This window comes from Gopherus flavomarginatus, chromosome 1 (genome assembly GCF_025201925.1).
Source record: "Gopherus flavomarginatus isolate rGopFla2 chromosome 1, rGopFla2.mat.asm, whole genome shotgun sequence".
NCBI classification, from domain to species: domain Eukaryota; kingdom Metazoa; phylum Chordata; order Testudines; family Testudinidae; genus Gopherus; species Gopherus flavomarginatus.
The window spans coordinates 139,397,195-139,419,623 of NC_066617.1; the positions used below are offsets into that span (position 1 = coordinate 139,397,195).

General features: G+C 41.7%; 1 protein-coding gene across 3 annotated transcripts in view; it reads left to right on the plus strand.

Annotated features, from left to right (window-relative positions):
• VWF (von Willebrand factor) overlaps positions 1 to 22,429 on the plus strand; it is a 250,196-nt gene that overhangs the window by 183,215 nt on the left and 44,552 nt on the right. For all 3 annotated transcript variants that reach the window (XM_050965078.1, XM_050965096.1, XM_050965087.1), the window contains exons 38-43: positions 8,845 to 9,050; positions 14,078 to 14,180; positions 14,293 to 14,367; positions 14,891 to 14,995; positions 15,470 to 15,675; positions 16,834 to 16,983. In XM_050965078.1, the coding sequence (XP_050821035.1) occupies positions 8,845 to 9,050; positions 14,078 to 14,180; positions 14,293 to 14,367; positions 14,891 to 14,995; positions 15,470 to 15,675; positions 16,834 to 16,983 (845 nt within the window). The remainder of the gene's footprint in view (positions 1 to 8,844; positions 9,051 to 14,077; positions 14,181 to 14,292; positions 14,368 to 14,890; positions 14,996 to 15,469; positions 15,676 to 16,833; positions 16,984 to 22,429) is intronic.

Genomic DNA, 22,429 nt, shown 5'->3' on the forward strand with positions numbered 1-22,429 from the left:
TAACATTACAAACCTATAAACAATGGCACTGCAATAGATAAGATTTTTTTCAGTGAATCCAGGCTATTTATACAGGGCTAAATTAGACACCAGCCCATATTGAGGCAATGCAGAATGGCAACACTTCAGCAGCAGAAGTCTTCCCTGAGCTCCCAGCTGGGCAGGATTAATATGTCTACTTGCAACATCCCTTAAGGGGGTGTAGCATGCTCTCCATTCCATGCCGGCCCAGCACCACTGGTCAATTCAGTAGGGGCATAGCCATACTTCAACATCCTGCTCTCTCTCCCTGCCCTCTTTGGGATATGGAGGCACTGGTAGGAAACAGTTCTTGTGTTCATGGGAATGCATGGACTAGAACTGTAGCTGACCCTGATATGGGAATACAAAGACTCCTTGTACATGCCCCACACTGAGCACAGCTGCACTTAAGCAGCCCACCGTCTAGCCCACAGTAAGCTGTACTAGCTGTATAACTTCAGGGCACAGAACATGTATACCTTTAACGTGCTTACCCATTTTGTTAGGTATTTGCTGAAGAGTGCAGTAGAATTAGTATATGGTTTAATGCAAAGATCATGGAGACTTCCATCATCTTTGGGTGAAAGGGAAGCTTAGTTATCTGAAAATCTGATTGCTTATACATCTGTTGACCTAGCCTATGAGCATCCATGTTGCAAATGAGCAATATTACAAGAAGTGTATCTTACACAGTAGCAGTGCTTTTACTTATGAAAAGTTAGTCATCTCTGAATAGGATCTGTCTGTAAGCAAAATTGTGTCTTTTAAAAAACAATAATAATCTTAGGCTGGCTAGTAATGGGTTTGAACCAGTACTGTAGGTCTAATGTCCATGAGTTCTGTGAATGTTTCAGTCCAGATTGCATATTCTGGGTCCATCTTCCATTGGAGCCAGGCCTGGAAAAGGACTGTGACACTGTGGGCTTCAGAAGTGTAAACTGGTTCTCTTCCTCAGCTTCACCTCTCGTTCGCTCCACCTGCCCTGGGACCAACACCACCCGTGCTGCCTTTTGGGAAGGGCCCCCCAGTCTTCCATTTCCTCCTACCTTGAACTGTTCAGAGTTATAAGCAGGCCCCCTCTGGATGCTACCAGTTCTGACCCACCCCCAGATTTCCACACGGGGTTTCTAGTGTAAAAGTAGTTCTCATGACATTTTTTACTGGTTTGGTTGAAATCCAGATCTATATTGTAGTTGGGCTAAAAATCCAAACTTCTAGTTGTGTATTTGGCTGCCTTTGGGTCTGGACAGCTCTCTGTCACCCCATTTCTTGTTATCCATCTAGCTGTGTATATGTAAGTGATATCTGAAGGCACCTTCCGTGGTGGGTATTAAATACTTGTTTCTAAGTGCAAGCCCATCTACTCTTCTTCAGTTCTCAGAGGTGCAGTGTAATCTGTAATACAGCAATGGAGAAATAAAGAACCACCAAACTCTAAAATAATGATCCAGTTTGGCGGTCATTGAGGACTGAAAAGGGAAGGAATCAGCACAGCAAGGTTTCTGGCAATGGTTTCAGTGGATATGGTTGCTGTGAGATATTCACTTTTGGAAACACTCCAAAGATAGTATCATTGTTAGATTGTCATGCACATATCCTAGTAATTAAATAGCTTGCAACTGGGGATATTTGAAAAAAAATCAAATTAAATATTCCTGTTGAAAAATGAGGTTTTGTCAGAATTGAAATTTTCCAGAGAAGTGGTTTTGGCAGAATTTTCTGTCAGAAAAATTGAAATAAAATATTTTGCTTTGGGTTAGCATTAATCTGTGTCCTCCTGAATCACCGCAAAGCCTCTGGGAGTTGAAATTCTGGATTCTGCATATACCTATTTTCTTTTATAGACCCTACTCTCCATGATCACTCTCTGTGGCTGAGCCACCGCAATGTGCCATTTGACTCCCACAGAAAGAGACGACAGTGTATCCTGAGAGACTTCCCCATGGCGGTGAATGGGGATATGAGAAGCCTAGAACTACAACTCCCATGAGGCATTGTAGTGGCTCAGGAGAATGCAGAACCTACTGTCAACTAGACCTGAATCAAAATATTTCATTTCAGCTGAAAACTTTTCCACATTTCTGAATCAAAATTGTTCTGAATTTTTTGTTCCATAGAATGTTTTGATATTTCTACATTTCATCCCAATTTAGGATGAAAACAAATGTTAAAATATTGGAGTTTCCTGCAGGATTGAAATCCCCCCCCCCCCTTTTTTTTATCCTCCCAGTTTTCAAAAACAAAAAAGGACAGATTATAAATGCCCTCACTTGGTATCAAGTGTCTTCACTTGAAATCCTTGCAGGGTATATCATGTATATGATAGTAACACAGTCGATTTATCTATTATCTATCAATCTCTATTCATACCCTGCTCATTACTGCGGTATCTCAGCATGTAACAGAAAGAATGATCATGGCAACATAAAGATCCACATCTGTTTCTGATTATTTTCCTTCATTCCCTTGAGGAAGTTGGGGATTTCTCATTGTTGTTCCTTCTCCTGTATCTTCTGCCTTTGTTCCCTTCCTTGCTTTAATTTGGCTGCATCACTACGGTAGATGTTATTAATTATTATTATTTTTTATTATTTGTATTACTGTGGTGCCTCAGAGCCCTACTCACAGATCAACACCCAATTGTGCTAGACACTGTACAGGCACAGAACAAAACGATGATCCTGGAGAGTGAACCTGTTTATTTTATGACATCAGTGCTAACTGTAATTTTCTGTTGCAATTTAATTCAGCAGCTGCAAGCAGGAGAAGCTGGCAAGCACTTGGGAACTGCAGGGCACACAGTAGTGATTCACAGTTCTGTTTGGCAATATTACTGTAACATTGGGGGGGACACCCTTTTTTAATAATAAGTGCTGGTGACAAGTGCTGCATTAATAGCCCTGGATCATTTAATATACATGGAACAGATACAGCACAGGCAGCCACTTCCCTATAAAAGTGACCTATAAAAGGTGGCTCAGTCTTTACTTAGAGGGACCATTCCCAGGGGTTTGCTCTTTCTCTGCCCCACCCATCTCTAATATTTGGTTATCTTCTTGGGAAAGGACAAATATGTGGCCTGAGCTCCTCACCTTTAAAGGCTGGCCACTCCTCAGCTGGTCCTATACTCCTTTTGACTCGAGAAAGAAGGATGGTCTAGTGGATAGGATTCTGGACTGCTCAGGGCACCGTTCAGTTTATTGTAAAGTGGGCAGGTTGTCTTATTCTTGGTCTCCTAGAACCTTACCTTGAACCCCTTTATCTCATCTCTGCACTGCTGTCTGGTTGTTTGATCCCATGTTCTTCCTCTAGCTGTTGAGATATACCATTGTACAGTTCCATATTCTTCTTTGTAGTGTCAGATGGGCTTTCCTCACTTTGGCCCAAAGCTGCACCAAGATGCATGTGGCCAGGTGGCTGCATGCCGACATATGGGCTCCTTTGAGGGCCATTAATCTACTGTTGCAAACACTGGAGATGAGTGAAGCTGGAGACACTGCAAGCAGAGTGGGACCATGGATATTGAGCAGAGGAATATGCAGGTAGATCACTCTCAGTCAGAGGTCAGAGCACAGGTAGATGACAAGATAGTTCACAGTAATGGGTGCCCAGTGGCTTTATGGGAAGGGACTGGAGAACTGTATCTAATTTGTTGTGGGTGCCTGTGGCTACACGTTTTCACTGCATTAACCTTGTGGTAGCAACACACATTAAAAGCAACTCAGAGTGCCCTACAGCTCAGAATATGATGACTGCCTCTGTGTGGCACTGATAATGATGTCTGAATGCATACCGTGTTCAAGAGAAAAACCAGGGCTGAGCATGAGGTATAAACATGAACTGAAGACAAGGCCTATGATTCAAGAGACCAGGTTTCAGTTCCTGGCTCACTGGTCTCCTGTGAGATCTTGGGAAGTCAGGTAATCTATCCGGTGTCTGAGTTCCCCATCTCTAAAATTGGGATAATACTCCTTTACCATCACAGGGATGTTGTGCGGACAGACTCTATTACTGATTGTGAGGCACTCTGATACAGTAGTGACCAGGGTCCCACAAAGAGAAAGAGGGAAGGAAGATAGTCCCACTTCTCCCTTCTTATGGCCATGCTCCCAGGGAAGGTTTTCGGAGGAGGGGCAGGAGTTCCCAGTCTGCCTTTGTCTGGCTGTAGTCCACTGGTTTCCATATGGAAAGAGAAGTATTTCCAAATTTAGATGTATGAGATTATTTTACTACAGAAATCATCTGAGATCTTTGCATCTCTATTCGGTCTGCCAGGGCAGATGTTTTCCCTTAGATCCTGCTGTCATTTCAGCCCTGTCCACTGAGTTTCATTCAGGGGGAAAGTCATGTTTTCTTTCCAAATTCCTGGAAGATTTTTTAAGAATCAGACTTGCTCTAGGTAACATTTTGACATGACTAATGTTAAACCCTTCCTTAACAGCTCTCTTTTACCCTTCAGGTTTACAGCAAGCCAAGACCAGTTTAAGGGAGGAATTAAAGCAATTTCACTGATGCTGGAGGAAGTTTAATATGACACCTATTTTTATTCTTGTTTGCCAGATACTTCTGCCCTAGACAGCACACGCCTTCTTTCTAGTTCATGATTCAGGGTTACTTTGGAGCTTAGTCACTGCGTGAGTAGGAGATGGGGCTGCTAGAGATACGGTGCCTGAGTTCTGCATAAAAACTGGGAGAACACAGGGTGGGGTAGGGTGTTCTACTTATCTGCGCTGTCCCACTTCAAGTAGCAGGCATGGAAAGAGCTGGTCAGAGCACCACCTTCACTGCTCTCCATCCCCTAAGGGTTTTCTAGTGCCAGTCTCATTAACAGATGTCTCAGTCAGAAGTGCAAGGACAAAGATTGCACTTGGCTATTGTGCAAAGGATTTGAGGGGGAAGGAGATAGGCTATTTGCACCCTTTTTCCTATTTTGTGCACTACTAAGCAGTGGTCCCAGTCTAGCCAAAATAAAATCTACTTGGTTGTAACTAAGTGTATCAGACTCACACTTACTACTGTGCTACAGCTGCAAGGATTTGCAGCCCCTCTGCAATGTGATATTTACTGGTCATTGAAATATTGATGTTCTCATGCTATTGGAGAGGTCCATCAGCAAAACAAAGTATAATATTTCTGTTTATAAAGGAAAATGTGGACTTACCATAGAACCACAAAACACCCAGGTTCACAAATTCATAGAGATGATCCCATCATCTCTGCTCCATCTTTGAACTGGCTTTCACTGAATAATAACTAAGGGCCCTGACTGGTAACTAAGGGTGAGGTCGTGAGAACCCTACTGATTACAATGGAAGATGAAGAAGCAATGGGTTTAAATTTCAGTAAGGGAGGTTTAGGTTGGACATTAGAAAAAACTACTTAACTGTCAGGGTGGTTAAGTACTGGAATAAATTGCCTAGGGAGATTATGGAATCCTTGTCATTGGAGGTTTTTAAGAGCAGGTTAGACAAACACCTGTCAGGGATGGTCTAGAGAATACTTAGTCCTGTTTTGAGCACATTGACTGGACAAGATGACCTCTCGAGGTCCCTTCCAGTCCTATGATTCTGTCTCCATTCAAGAGTATCTCTGTGGAAAAAGCAGAACCTAATATAGAATATCATCTTTAACTTTTTACTTGGGAATTTAAAATGTCTTATTTCGCGGGGGTCAGAAACATAGTCCCAGGAGCTCATCTCACACACACACACACACTATTCCCCAGTAACAATAGTTATTAATAATAGCTAGAGTAATTCAAAGAAAGACTGACCAGCTGCAGCATTTGTCACTGCTTAAATCTGCTGGTAAGACCCTTCAAAATTTGTTGCATATTACATAGATTTACAGGAACTGATATTGACTATTCTTTTCCCTCCTTGGAAGGAGGAAGCTACCTTTTTAACACAGCCTGTGCAAGCTGAGTCTACAATATCAATGAATAGATTGCATGGAATAACTATGACAGCATCAGAGAAACTGGAACTCAAATTAGATTTCACATGGAATGGTGAAGGCTAATCTGGCAGAAGAACTGGTCTCCTAACTACTTGTTTTTGACCTCTGCTGTTCATTTTATTTAAAAAGTTTAAAATGATTATTTCTCTCTTTAGGACATAAAATTATTCAGCATTAGAGGTGTGTAGATACTGAAACACCCAGCTGTTGAGGAGTGCTGGATTGAGATGGTGTATGTGTGTGGGTAGTCATTTGTTTTTAATGCAACGCTCATAGGTACAGTACCACCAGCAAAAGGTTCCACAGCAGAGCCTGCATTATCTGAAAATCTTGGAGGAGCAGCCAGAACTGAGGCTGTAATGGGCTAGATGATAGTCATGGGTTCCTAGAATCTCCTGGTTACAATTCCACCACTGAGGTAAAGGGACGTTGGGAGTGATTTTTCTGCTTTTGATGGAATATTCCCCCTTCCCTTTGTTACCAACTCAAAAATTTTGATATTAGGCTGTTCAGTCTAGCAGACAAAGGTATAACAAGATCCAAAGGCTGGAAGTTGAAACTAGACTAACTCAGATGTGAAATGAGGCATAAATATTTACCAGTGAGAGTAATTAAGCATTGGAACAAATTACCAAGGGTTGTGGTGAATTCTCCATCACTGGCAACTTTTAAATCAAGATTGGATGTTTTTTTTAAAGATATACTGTGGTTCAAAAGCAATTACTTTGAGGAAGTTCTATGGCCTGTGTTATGCAGAAGGTCAGACTAGATGAATTACAGTCATCCCTTCTGGCTTTAGAATCTATTAATCTATTTTCTGTAGACACTTCCAGCAAATGCATTTCAAATAAGCTTGTTCACTTCTTTTGCCAAGTGGTGCTGTCTCCTTCCTTGGTTACGATCAAAAACATTTTTTTAAATGGGGAGAGGGGAAACCATAGTTTCCTTAAACCCTTCCCCTCCTGTCTGCATCACACATACCCAAACACTGAATTTATCATATCTTAAGGGGGAAAGTGTATATGGGAACTTCTTGGAAGCACATCCTTGAGTCAAGAATTTGGTTTGCTGAATGAATAGAGAGGAGCTGCCTGAACCCAACTGGCTTCTCAAATGCCAGCCAAAGAGGAGAAGAGAGGAAAGGGAGGTGCTATGGTATATGAAGTTTGCAAGGGTCTTCACTATTGCTATTGAATGAACATGGAAGGTGATCAGATACAATGAGCAGCAGCATAAAACCCTAAGATAGATGCATATAGATCTGTACAGAGAAGTCTTTGTAGGCCTGATCCAAACTCGCTGAAGTCAGTGGAAAAGCATCCATTGACATTAACAACACCCTACTCTCTTATGAAAAGTGCCACAGGATCTTCAATATTGACAAGAGGGCAGAACCTGAATTTTATGTCTCATTTGAAAGTTGGCATCTTCAACAACATGAACCTTTCAATGTAAGTTTTGTTCATTGGCTCAGAGAGGAGGGAATGTAGTTCTGAAACCCTTTCCATGATTAGGACTGGGATCCAAAGGATGCCAGTTTAGGGGTTGATTTTGAAATTCCAAAAGATGCTATCATTGGCCTTTCTTTTGTTTCTAGGGAATATTGATTGCCTCATTTCAAGTCACCAAAACCACTTCCTACAATGCCTGTCTCCCTCTTGGAGATCTCCTGATTGCACTGTGTAAACACTGCTACGTTAATAAATGTAATGATGGTCCCAAATTCTACCTTGCCTTACACCCCTGGAAATAAATAGGCCAGATGCTCAGCTGGTGTAAATAAGCTTCTCTCCACTGAAGTCAATTGAGTTATCCCATTTTACACCAGTTGAGAATCTGGCCCAGTGGTTCTGCATGGGTTATAAATCAGGACAGAAGTTAGGCCAGCAATTGTTTGACATATATTATAAGGCCAGACGGAGCCATTGTAATCATAGAAATGTAGGGCTGGATGGGACCTCAGGAGGTTATCTAGTCCAGTGCTTCTCAAAGCCAGTCCACCACTTGTTCAGGGAAAGCCCCTGGCAGTCCAGGCCAGTTTGTTTACCTGCTGCGTCCTCAGGTTTGGCTGATCACAGCTCCCACTGGCCATGGTTCACCGCTCCAGGCCAATGGGGGCTGCAGGAAGGGTGGCCAGCACATCCCTCGGCCCGTGCCTCTTCCCGCAGCTCCCATTGGCCTGGAGCAGCGAACTGCGGCCAGTGGGAGCTGCGATCAGCCAATTCTGTGGATGCGGCAGGTAAATAAACCGGCCTGGACTGCCAGGGCTTTCCCTGAACAAGCAGCAGCTCAACTTTGAGAAGCACTGGTCTAGTCCATCCTCTTGTGCTGAGGCAGGACCAAGTAAACCTAGACCATCCCTGACAGGAGTTTGTCCAACCTGTTTTTAAAAACCTCCAATGATGGCAATTCCACAACCTACTAACCTATTACAACATTTAACTATCCTTATAGTTAGAAAGTTTTTCATAATATCTAACCTAAATCTCCTATGCTGCAGATTGAGTCAATTACTTCTTGGCCTACTCTTGGTAGATGTGGAGAACAGCTGATCCTGTCTTCCTTATAACAGCCCTTAACATATTTGAAGACTGTTATCAGATCCCCACAGTCTTCGTTTCTTGAGCCTAAACGTACTCAGTTATTTAAACCTTTTCTAAACCCTTTATCAAACCTTCTGTCAAAGACATCAGCATTTTTTGTTTGCTTTACAAATTTATTTTGAAAAATGTTGACCACAATGGAGGCTATAATCAATATATCCTCAAAGGCAATCAGGTTGAAAAAGTGTTGGAGAAAACTAAGTGAAATCATGGCTTTGAGTTTCACATCTCTTCTGAAGTGTTCTCGCCTGTCTTCTTACAGCTATGAAATGCCCCAACTCTTTGATATATGATCACTGTCGAACAAGCTGCACAAAGCACTGTGAGAACAGCACCAGCATCAGTGTCTGCAAGGACTATCCCATAGAAGGCTGCTTCTGTCCACCCGGACAGGTGACTTTAAATAGTTATTGTGTTGATGAAGAAGTCTGCACAGAGTGCATCGCTGAAGATGGAACACACCATCAGGTAGGTGTCTAGTTACTGCTTCTCTGCAGAGTTGTCAGGGTGTGTGTTTGCCAAATGAATCTACATCTGATAAATCTGTCTATTTTTCCCTTCAGACATTTTTTCAGTCTGCTTCTTCATGGCTGGCCGGCTGTCTGCCCCATGCAGCTCCCCCAGTGTGAAATTGACTAGGCTCAACATTAAATTCACAGCTGGGGCTGCTGAGGCCAGGAAATGCATGACAAATTTGTGTGGAAGAAGCAGGGGAGAAGATGAGGGGAGCAGGGAATGGCATACATGGGTGTTTACCAAGAGATCTATTTCTCTCCATCAGGCTTTTACCAGTAAACACAAGTTTAAACATAAAAGTAGAGTCCCGGGATTCCTTATGCTGTGGGTGTATCTTACTTCTATGCCAAGGCACTGGGAAGGTTTCCAAGGTCTAGTCTACACTTACAGTCATAAGTGTTGGAACTACGCTGATGGAAGAGATTTTCCTGCTGACATCTCCTGCTGGCATTGGCACTCCAGCTCTCCAAAAGGCAGTAACTATGTCGATGGGAGAAGCCCTCCCATCAACATAGCACTGGCTACACCAGAGGTTATTAACCACATTGCTCAAAATCCACGCCCTTGAGCAACGTAACTCCACCAATGTAAGTTGGTAGTGTGGACCAACCCTGAAACTTTTTCAGCAGTTAGCACAAGAGTGACAAGGGTAGCCTGGTCCAATCTCAGGCTATGTCCCCTTCCACTCAAAAATGGACAAAAAAGGAATGTTTCTTTTAATAAATCCACGGGTTCTGTCCCACTGAAAATCTACTCTCCTCAGGTAAGTGCAGGATGGGACCTCTGGCAAGCATAGAAAGGGAGGTATTACTTGTATAGTCTCAAAACCGCACAAACAGGAGACCCATGATAACAGATGGCCCCTACCAGCAGTTCTTTGTCTGACACATGGAGTGCCTGTCCCTGTATGCTCTCTTCAGGTCTTTTCCCACTACTAGCCTGCATAGTGAGCCGTTTTGGTCCCATTTTCCACATGGGGTCTGAGCACTGCTCTACCCTGGGAGAGGAGCAAAGTCCATGAAAGAATGCTTCACTGTTAACATATGCAGCAATATGCCATGTGCTCTGAGGTGGATTGTCCTAGGGCCATGCCACATATATAGCAGCTGCTCCCAAGCTCTCTGCTTCCCCCCGGCTTACACAGAGACCCATAAAGTTGTTGTTTCCTGTGTATGTGTGCATGCCCAGTTTCACTGTGCAGCACTGCGGAAGGGAGAAGTTTTGCTCCTTTCCATGCAGATTCTGGGAGTGGAGCATATAGCTCTATAGATATGGGCAAGACTCAGGAAGGTTCTGAGTCCATGTTCAGTTTTGATAAGAATGTAAACTTTTAGGTGTCATATCTGAATCTTCTCTAAAAGTCAATCAGACTTCTTAGATCTGCAACTCTGTCATGTGAATGTAACGAGGACAGGCTTTTCTTCTTACAGTTCATGTCTGCTTCTGGTTTGAATTCATTTTGAGGTCTGGCTTGGTTCTTATTTTATGGACCACGCTTAGTGTAACAGACACACTCTTTTAAAAGTTGGTGTGTGTGTGTGTGTGTGTGTGTGTGTGTGTGTGTGTGTTAGATGGATTTCCTGTTTTTCAGTCATAACAGTAAATTTGTGTTAATGGATATCCACTGGTAAAAAAATTAGATTAATATTTCAGCAATAATGCATGTTATAAACATTTACAATTGATTAAAACAAAAGGAGGACCAGATGATCTGTGCATAAAATTTCTGGAAGAGCAATTGCTCTGTTAAAATTAAGAACTGTTTACATTCATTTTCATAATGACAAAATGTAAAACTGTAGAGCAAACTCTCAGGTGTTATGAATGATTCAGTAATGATGAAAGATGCACTTGATTTATTAAAAAAACAAACAAAAAAAAACAGGAGTACTTGTGGCACCTTAGAGACTAACAAATTTATTTGAGCATAAACTTTCGTGGGCTAGAACCCACTTCATTGGATGCATAGAATGGAGCATATAAGAAGAATGTATATATACATACAGAGAAGATGCCATATATACTCTTCTTATATGTTCCATTCTATGCATCCAGTGAAGTGGGTTCTAGCTCATGAAAGCTTATGCTCAAATAAATTTGTTAGTGTCTACGGTGCCACAAGTTCTCCTGTTCCTTTTACAGATTCAGACTAACATAGCTGCTACTCTGAAATTTGATTTATGAAAATAGGCACTACACAAACCACATTATCAATGTAATATTCATACTGGTTGCCAGTCTACAGAAGAAATTCTACTAATGTTAGCATATATTAACAGTTATCTATGACTCTCAAGCTGCTTAATGTGGTAGGAAAACCATGCTTGTAACAAGTGTCGCCTGTTTATTAATATAGTTTATGCATTAGTGCCACCTGCTGGTGTTGTGTAAGTATTACTGTAAGACTAGGTAATCCATTCATTCCAGCAATGACAGTTCTTGTAGATTTGATAGTCACATATACAGAATTTATATTAAAGAATTAATTTAATGTCCATAATAGCCACATGAAGTTTTGAAATTATTTAGACAAAAGGGCAAAAGGCAAGCTCAAAATCAATGGCCAGATTTCTCAGAGGCATCTGCAGCTCCTATTAACTGCGTTAAGAGTCACGGGTGCTCAGTACCTCTGAAAATTTGGCCATAATTTGTTTTTGATCAATCTATGTTTTAAATAGTGAAGCTGGATTTACCTGACCATTTAACTGACTGGTAAACACCAGTTGCTTAACACAGGTGACCTAATAAGGATGGAGCAGAATACATTTTGATTCTGTCTCTGAAGAGAGAAAGCTGCCTGATAAATGGATTCTCTTGCACTGTGTACCATTGCTATCCTAAACGTTTTTGTAGAAACTCTAGACTGTGCACAGCTCCCACTGATCTCAAGGACTCTAGTGCTGTCACCACAGTATTTCTGTAAGGGAAGTATAGGACAGGTGCAGATTAAGGCACGAGCACTATAAGCCCATGCGTAGGGTCCTGGCTCCTCAGTCACATATTGTTGTCAGAATCTGTTTTCATTTACAATAAATGTTTCCAGAAAAACTTGAGTGTAACAGATGCAGTGATATCCGCCTGTGTCTTCAGAGAACCTGAAAGAGTAGCCTTAAAAGGTACAAAATGTCACATGCATCTCATGGCTTTGGGCAGCTCCATCAACACACTCCCAGCAGTGGGCTCTGTGTATGAAGGGCCCTTGTTACTGACACCCCAGCATGGCTCTGCTGCTGCAGTGTCCTTCAGCGACACCACACAGAGAAGGTCATCTGATCAGTTTATTGGAGGCTGAGTCCTTCCTCCTCTGGGAGAAACCCCAGCCCAACTGAAGGTAGAGTGTAGTAATACAGGAACAAGAGAGCCTTCTGTCTGTCCAAGGAGGAGTGGTGGAAGGTTTCCCTACCAGATCAGCGAACAGCTCTTATATGAGTGGCCTCTATCACAATTTTTCCAAGGAAGGGTGGGATCATGGCAAAGGGGTATGGCCATAGAGCAGAGCAGAGCTACAAGAAGTCCATGTGTGAAGTGTGTCTAACAACTCAGATTGCTTTAACCCAGCTTTTGGTTTACAGAGAGGCTCTTACTGATATCTTGAGGAAAAGCCTTTCCATAGCACTGAGGATGAAAGTATTTGTGAGAGCAGATGTGTGATCATCTTATTGTGTCTTGAAATGTTCAAGTGCTTCAGTGTTTCACTGTTTGCTGGTGTTCAAAAGATACAAGAAATAACGCGACATCCTCTTTAGTCCACCTGCAGAGAACTCTAATCATGTTCTATGAAATGGTCGGATAATACAAATGCAGTGCTTCCAAATCACTGGGATAATGCTGTTTATTGGCAACTTAACTATGCAAACTTTCCTCTACTGAGACAGATTCCCTACAGACTGACCACTCAGTAGCCTCACTTCCTTTGTTTTATAGGCTGCTAGCTCTTTCTAGCAGTTTGCTTCAATGTGCTGCTGCTCTTGTTGTAGTCCCACTATTAACCTCTTCATTTAATTCAGTATAAAAGACCTTTTTGACTCATATAACGCTTATAGTACATACAGCATCTCCAGGGCTAAGTGGTGGTCAGCCTAGACATCAGCCTTCTTCTTGCATTAGTAAGGATCATACCACATTTTTATCAAGAAAGTCCCCGAAAGTTTCTATCTGGACAATATTCTCTCCTCCATGGTATTACACCCTAGGGTCTCATTCAAAGCATGATTTGATTATGCAAATGTACTTAAATTATCCATAAAACATCTCTCCACTACCTGCCTCCTCGCTTGAATGTTAAATGTAAACAGTTATTTTTACCTGTCTGTGAACTCAAGGACCAACATGTCCACTTTCCAACTTTTCCCTCTTGCCAATGATAGCCAGCACTGAGGGACAATCATGCACATTACTATCAATTTCTCTATGCATTGATTACCTTTAAGGAATATCACAAACGAATTACAGTATCTGATTTGGTATTAATTTAGCCTCTGTCCAGAGTCCAATGCAGTGGGAATTCTAATGTGTTATTCTGAAACATTCTCAGCTTAAAATAGGTTTTTGTTTCTTTATTTCTGATATGCTTAAATACTAATAATCTGAAAAGGCTGCTACTTCTATATACTTCCAACATATCATTTTTTCTCTTATTACTCCAGTACATCCAGTCTTAGTGTGTATAATACCACCATTGTGTAGTATTATTTACAGTAGTTTGCAGTTGTACTCATGAAGTCTGAACATTATGCATGCATAAAACAATGGTCATTTCTCACCGTATTGATGCATTCTTTGCATCCCTTGCTAAATCTCAGTATAACCTAATTTCTAAATTGTGTAATTCTCTGGATTCTCGTAGTTATCAGAAGAAGCAAAACAGTCCCACATGTAGTCTTCTGGTTTTCCGGATTAGTTCACTTTCCCTCCAGCAGTTTGCATACCAATGATCAGAAGATTTCCTTTCTCTCTTACAACCTGTTATTTTTATGCAGCACACAGAAACATGGATTCCTTCCAACGAGCCCTGCAAGATCTGCATGTGTCTTGAGAATAGGATAATAAACTGCACTACCCAACCTTGCCCTACTGCCAAACGTAAACTGTTATTAAATCTCTCTCTCTATATATATATATATTTTAAATTTCTACTTTGCTTATTTGTATCTAAGTGTGGTTTACAACTGTGTTTTTCCTCCCCTCACTCTAGCTGCAGTTTGTGGTCCCTGTGAAGTTTCCAGACTACGCCAGGATTCTGATCAGTGTTGTCCAAAGTATGAGTGTGGTAGGTTGCAGATAACGGGGAGAGCTATAGTTTATAATGATGTCAAGGTCTCAATTTTTTTTGTTTACTAGCTACTTTTCAAACTTAAGATTGGCATTTTCAGTTAGATCATGTATTGATTAAGATAGTCTTTTTCAAAGCACTTGAGGGCCATATTCACCTCTTTGTGGGGAAAAACCCACATGAGAACAAAAAACTTCATGAATCTCTACACAGTTTCCTTGTTTTGTGTGTGTGTGTGTCTGTGTGTACATGGAGGGAGGCAGGGGACAATTTGTCTCAGTGACTTTAGAATGGTTATTTCATTTTTTCAGTAGCTATTGTTTATCTAATCTACACAATCTACACTTGTGAAACACAATGTTAGTACTTTAATGCACCTAAAACCAAACAGGAATTGTTCCCTAAATCATTTCTAGCAGAGAAGCAATGAAGTACATGGAAATCTAAAAATGAGGTGTCTTTCTTCATGACTAACTAGCTAAGTACCAACTGATACAATGCCTCATTTTTTTTGTCTTAGTATGTGATTTAGTTACCTGTGATCTGCCTGCTGTACCTGTTTGTGAAGATGGTCTTCAGCCTGTATTGACAAACCCTGGAGAATGTAGACCAACTTATAGTTGTGGTAAAGTATCTTTTAAACATTAAACAATATTTGAGCAATGAGATTGAACAAAGAAACAAATATAAGTGCCTGACTGTCTGGAAAACACCAATTTAGATCCAATAGGACCCGTAGCAATCTTACAAACTGGAAACATTCCATTACTTTCTCTTTCTGAGAATGCACTATAAACTATAGAGCAGAGCAATGTTAAGAGTTGCAGGGGCTCTGATCAAGAGCTTACTAACATTACAAATACTTTTTACTGCGTAATAAATGAAGGAAGGTGTTTCTGAAGGAACAAAAACATTGGTCCTGAACTTGCAATAGGATCTGCTAGTTGGGACTTCTACACCTGTGTGACTTATTGAAATCAATCCCTAGTGGATCTCAGTGCCGTATCAGAGGCTTGCTTTAAGAGAAACTACACTTGTGGTTTCTATTATATCATTCTGTAATGCCCTGTGCTCCGTGTGATACCTAATTATTTGATAGCTTGCAAGCAAGAGGAATGCAAGCTGGAGCACATTCCTTCCTGCCCTCCACATCGAGAGCTGACTGTTAAGAAGACCCAGTGTTGTGATGAATATGAGTGTACCTGCAGCTGTACCAACTCTACAGTGAGCTGCCCAGCTGGGTATTTATCTACATCTGTCACCAATGACTGTGGCTGCACAACTACTAACTGCATTCCAGACAAGGTGAGTGGAATGAACTATCCGTCTTACAGAGGAAAATATCCTTCTTGCAAGGAGATGGTGCTCCAAAGCAGTCAGTCCAGTTTTTCCATGGCAATGCCAAGTCTCCCAAAGCAATGCCGGACAAGTACATGAAGGCTTTTAGTAATAAAACTGTACGCAAGCAAAGTGAACAATCGCACATCACTGTGCATGTTACATTGTAATAATTTCTTGCAATATTAACAAAACTAAACTGTTTACAGTTACTCTGTGGTTTTCAGGATGAAAATGCAGCTAACCATGTAGCAGCTCTGAAGTCATTCTGGCAGCATGAATTTCAGAGATCATTCTGAAGTTTTGCTTCTGTAATAGAAAAAGCTCATGGGTTGTGTTCTGTACAGATAAAAATTTCAGAATTTCACTCTTTACAAGCTTTCTTTTTGTTGCTATTCAAATATGCACACAATCTATTTGCCATATTAAATTGAAATACTTGTGACTACATTAGATCTACATGCTCATTAGAGCAGCTGCATTTTGACCATGCCTGATGCTTCCTGTCACTGATTTCATTGTAGTTCTTCACATGAGCCAAATTCATCTCTGAAGTAATGCCATTGACTCTAATAGAGTTACACTACAATAGAATTTGTCCCTAACAGTTTTTTTATTTGTATAGACTATTATGCTACATTAAGTATCTGGAGATAGTATGGCTTAATGGATAGAGCACTAGTTGAGACACAGGAGACCTGGGTTTTATTCACAGCTTTGCCACAGGCCTACTGGGTGACCTTGAGCACAACACTTCACTGATCTGTGTCTCTGTTTCCCCATCTGTGAAAAGGGGATAATGATACTAGGTTTTATTATTTTATTATCTCTGAATATTAGACCAAACTCTTCTTTCAGTTATACTGAGTTAAACCCTGGCTAACTCCACTGAATTGAGTCAAGCAGTCTCTGGTCCATTGGATTTCAGCAACTCTTTTGTTTTTGTAATAAACTAGCCACAACTTTTCAAGACTTGAGGCATTTCCACTGGGCCCAATACACTCTGTAAGAGTTATGGTAGATCTGGTAAATCCCAGAAGAGACAGGCAGACAGAAAGTCAGCCTTTCAGAGTGAATGGCATGTGGCCTTACATGTATTCATTGATGCATTCACTGCATTGACAGGTTTGTGTGCATCACAATGTTGTCTACCCCACTGGGAAATCCTGGGAAGAAGTCTGTAGAGACTGCACCTGCACTGACATGGAAGATGCTGTCACAGGACTTCATATTGCAGAATGTCTTGAGAAAGAGTGCAATACGATCTGTCCTCAGGTGAGTGACACTTAAAGGAAGGCATCAGAACAAGACTGTGGGAGATAGCATGGCTGCAGAGGATCCAAGCAAGGGGGAAGCCAAAACCAAATTCACACAATAAGTATTTACTCTCCAGGAAGGTCTCAGAGAAGGAGCAGTTATAACAGCAGTTCAGATGACCCTTATCTCAAGACTGGTTCAGAGTCCCCACACTTAGTCCATAAAGTCTCTGGGCCCAGTTAGGATCTTTCTCTGGACCAGAGAGAGAGAGACCACTGTCCATAGCAGCCTGCATGGCTTCTAATCCCCTCTCTCCTGCTCAGCTTCCTGTTGCTGTGTAAATATCCCATCTATTTACCTGATTATCCCATGCTCCACTCAGCTCTCTTCAACAATAGCAGCACAGCTAGAAGATGTGGCATGCTGCTACCAGCCACCGTCAGTGCATTTTGAGTCCTCTGGGGAGTTCAGACCTGGCTGGATTAGTTAAGACTGCTGTCAGACATATTTATGATCCTTCTTCTCTTCACGGCCTATACTCCACACAGGAAAGGGGAGCATACAGTTTACACCAGCGGTTCCGCTGCTCCATGGTCTGTTCCTCATTTTCTTTGTGCCCTGTAGGCTGCACAGAGTATGTGAGGTGAAGCTAACCTTGGCTATGTGGGACTGGAAAACACACTTCATAGTGCCCTCTCAACCCATGGCTCTTCCCATTGTTTGGTTCCCTTCACACCACACAGCAGGACAAATTGGGGCTATTTGTTTTTCCTCAGTCGTTCAGTAAAATGAAGTAGTTAGAACTGTGCAAACCAATGCACACTAAAGCCTAGCAGCAGGAGTGTTCTATAATCTGAAACCTGTTTCTTAATCAATATTTATAACCAATTTTTACTCTGGCTTCAGCTATCCACTTAAAAAGGCTGAATACTAGTTCCAGTTGGAAGACAAGGAAGCTAGAATGACTTTCTTTTTGCAGTTTACCAGTAGCAGCAGGTGGTAACTGGGTTAGTTAAGAGACAATATAGCTGTTAAATGCCTTAAGATTCAGTTTTGGATGAAGTCTTGCCAGGAGAACCCATGAATGGATCATATTGCCCATGGATCTCTGCACATCGGTTACACCAGTGATGCTCTTTGTGGGTTGAAGGGAAGTACTGATTTGCTTAGTTCTGTTTTTTAAATGTTGCTAATCAGGTGCACATTACAGTAAGTCAGAAGTTATTCAAACAATTGACTGAACAGCATGTTTTCCTAAATTAGTTGCTCACACTTGTTGCTGATTAACATGCCCAGTTGGATATGTTATAGCTGACTCAGCCCACTGTTCCTTTGTGGGGACTACATGGAAGTGAATGCCAGAGGAAGGAAAAGCTCTTTGCAGCCTGCATCCTACTATCCTTTCCTCCCCTTGCAACACAAACCATCTTTGTTAATAACAAGCAAGTTGATTAAAATGCAGTGATGGTCAGAAAAGTGGCCAGGTCATCACAGTGATATCTAATTTTGCTCAATGGTTCTCCCACATCAAATCTGCTCAGTTACATTCAAAATATGGTTGGTAGTCATCCAGACTACAAATACAGCTTATGATCTGAAAAACCAGCATCATTCTTTTTACCCTTTGAATCAAAACGAGTCATAATGTGTCTGGAAATTCAAATATTTGAGCAATGTTCACTTGGCCACATTGTGCACACGTGCAGTAAAATTGTCCTGTTTATTGGTGTGGGGGGTTGTTTTTTGCATTGATTTGTATATCTTAATGCCAACAGCACTGCAGTTGCCTTGTGAGTGAGTTAATATTGCTGTAGGTTCGTTGCATTTCCTGACTAGTGTGTTTAAATGCTCATTTAAGCTTATATTAGCATAGGTTTTTGCACATTTTGTATGCATTGCATGCTTGGTCATGAAGACTTCAGTTATTCAAAACTGTGTGACCTAAAAAGCAGCCCCATGTTCTGAAGTCTATTTATTTAATTACAGCTGGGATTTTAGCTAAAAGGAATTAGGTGCCCAACTCCCATTGAATTTCAATGGGAGTTAGGTGCTTAACTTGTTTAGACTCCTTTGAAGATCTCAGCTGATATGCTGATCCAAATGTAGTGTCCACCAGTATGTTCAGAAAGTCAAGGTTGGATGGCATGTATGTCTACGTGGAAGTCATACTAATGTGATAAATCACCTTTATCTTTCACTACCTCAACTTAACTCTGGTCATTTATCTACCTCAAAACTTGAGCAGTTTTCAAATAGATGCCATTTTAAAAATACACTGCCACAAAAATCTTTCTTTCTTTCCTTAAGTCTGGACTTTCCCCCAAATTACATTGGTCCAAGGCTCAGGATGGGCTCCAGTGTCTCAAAACCATCAAGGGTAGAAGTAAGAGTGTTAAGCCACTGCAGGGGAGCCCCCTCTTTCCTGATTGCGTAAGGCATTTGTTTCTGAAATATCAGACCTTAAAATATCAGACTGGCTTTTGGTTCATAGCCATAATGTTGTCAATAAACTGTTACTCTAATAAATCATTATTAATACACAGCTGCAGGTTCTGTGCAAATCAACCCTAAGCATGAGCATGGTAATTGCTAAAAGGTTTAGCATTATCACAGAGGGGACCGTGACAGCTTTCTTTGGAAATCTGCCATTTCTTATGCTGTTTTAGTAAATTATCAGATATGGCAGGACCTGTGCTATTGCTGTCAGAACCTTCAAAGTGGAGAACTCTATTTCTTCAAAACTTATTACTGATTTGCATTGCCCCAGCCAAAATAATTTCCCACTTTGAACAGTCCACAAAGCTCTTTTAGTTCAGATGCAATCACAGAGGACATTGTATTAGTGTTAGGAAGCTTCTTAAATTGGAGATCGTTGTTATGATTTCTTGGTAAAGAAGAGCATGTTCAAGTACCGCTCCCTCTTATCTATATCTCATAGATTAAGGCCAGAAGGAACCATTGTGATCATCTGGTCTATCCTCCTGTATAATACAGGCCATAGGGACTCCCTGAATTAATTTCTGTTTGAACTAGATCATAATTTTTAGTAAAACATCCAATTTTGGTTTTTTAAATGTCCAGTGATGGAGAATCCACCACAACCCTCAGTAAGATGTTAAAATGTTAATTACTCTCACTGGTAAAAATGTATGCCTTATTTCTAGTCCGAATTTATCTAACTTCATCTTCCAGCCCTGGGATCTTGTTATACATTTGTTTGCTAGATTGAAGGAGCCCTCTATTGTCAAAGTTCTATCCCCCATATAGATACTTATAGACTGTGACTAAAGTTACCCCTGAACCTTTTCTTAAGATAAACAATTCAGACCTCCAGTGCATCTCCACCACTGTCCATAAATAAGGTTGGCATTATGCCTGACAATGAGCTAATTCTCATCTTCCACAGGTTCTGTCTGTAAATGTACACATTGCCAGCTTCTTAACTCAGGTCAGATATGCCACTGCTTCTATCCCACCTCTTTTGAAATCCTTATTCTTTTCTTCATCTCCTTTCTCTGTGGTTTCCCAGCCCCAGGTCTCCAGAATGGGCAGAGTTCAGCTGGCTACCTTCTCAGATGACAAGTGCATCTGCAATGAGACAATTTCTGAGTGTGTTTCTGCACCAGTGGATCCCTACCAGTGGGAGCAATGGTGGAAGCTCTTGTATAGAGGGGGCTCAGGTGCTCTCACAGCTGTGCCATCTAATCCTGCTGAGGATAAGATTGGATGACAAAGTGTAATAATCTCGTTCCCCCTTATATACTATCTATGCTACATCTTCCACCACTAGAAGAAGGAGGGGAAAGCTTACAAATTTCCCCTAGTAGAAACACAGCCAGAAGAAAGATATCCAAGCACATCACCCTCCCGTCTCCAAATGATTCTGCTGAGGTCCCATTCATAGAATCATAGAAATGTGGGACTGGAAGGGAACTTGATAGGTCATCTAGTCCAGTCCCCTACACTGAGGCAGGACTAAGTATTATCTAGACCATCCCTGACAGGGGCATGTCTAACCTGTTTTTGGAGACCTCCAGTGGCAGAGATTCCACAACTTCCCCAGGTAATTCGATTGTGCTTAACAACCCATACAGTTGGGAATTTTTTCCTAATGTCTAATCCCCTTGCTACAATAGAAGTCCATTTTTTCTTGACCCATTCTCAGTGGTTAACAAGAACAATTTATCACCTTCCTCTTTATAACAACCTTTTACATACTTGAAGACAGTTATCATGTGCCCTTCACTCTTCTTTTCTCCAGACTACACAAACCTAGTTTAGTCAATCTTCCCGTGTGGCTTATGTTTTTCTAGATCTTTAATTATTTTTGTTACTCTCTTCTTGACTTTCTCCAATTTGTCCATTCCTTTCCCAAAGTGGTGCCCAGAATTGGACACAGTACTCCAGTTGAGGCTTTATCAGTACTGAGTAGAGTGAAAGAATTACTTCAAGTGATGGTCCCTATATGTATTCTATAAGTGGGTGCATATGCACCTGAATCCAGAAGGTTTTCCTAATAGCGTCCGTTGACCCACACGTGTCGTGTGTTCCCATCTCGCTCACAGCCAAGGGTATAATAGATTGTGCAGGTTGATGCCCCTCCAGTTCCCTCTTATGGCTGCATGATCTGAGTCAGAACCGCTATTCCTTTGTGCTTTTATTTCTTGCTAAGAGACTGACTTCTGTCCATTTGTATATAGTTGTTTATAGTAGTTTAGAGCATAGATAGTAGTTGTAGGATTAGTAGTAGGTTAGTGATGATAGTCATCCTTGTTTGGGGAATGTTTACACCCCTTGGGGATTATGCCACACGTTCTGGGATTTAAAAACTGTGTCTTCTGCCTGTGCTCATTCTCAGTGAGTGACGAATAGCAGAGATGTCTTTATTGCCTCAGTGAGGCTCATATCCCAGCTCGTCGCTCCATCTGCAAGTCCTTCCCACCTCAGACCCAGGAAACTCTGGAGCTCCACCTACATAAATTCCTCATGGAAGAAACAATGAGACCATGTGCTCATTCTGATCTGGGATTGTCAGAATCGCCAGTACAGCAATCTCACTATCAGTGAGCACTACCTCCGACCTCTTCCCATGTACCGGATCTGACAGTACCAGTGGTGAAGGACGAGCCCAGACCTGAGATCAAGAAGCACTCTCATGAGCCCAAGAGCAGGTCCCCACATTGGACTGCCACTAAGCGAAGCATTTCCTCCCCGAGTTGTGCCAGGTTGGGTGAGATGTCACACGTGGAGATGACTGCACCGGTGCCCAAACTGCCCTGGGTGGAGGGAAAAACTCAGTGCAAATGGGACCCAACAGTACCAACATCCATTGCCTGTTCAGAGTGCTCACCAGTGCATGCACTGCCTGTCTTGCCTCCACCGCCGTCCTGCTTGGACAAGCCAGCCACACAAATGCCACCTGAATCCTCTGGTATTTCCACGAGCATGCCCAGAACTCCCGGCC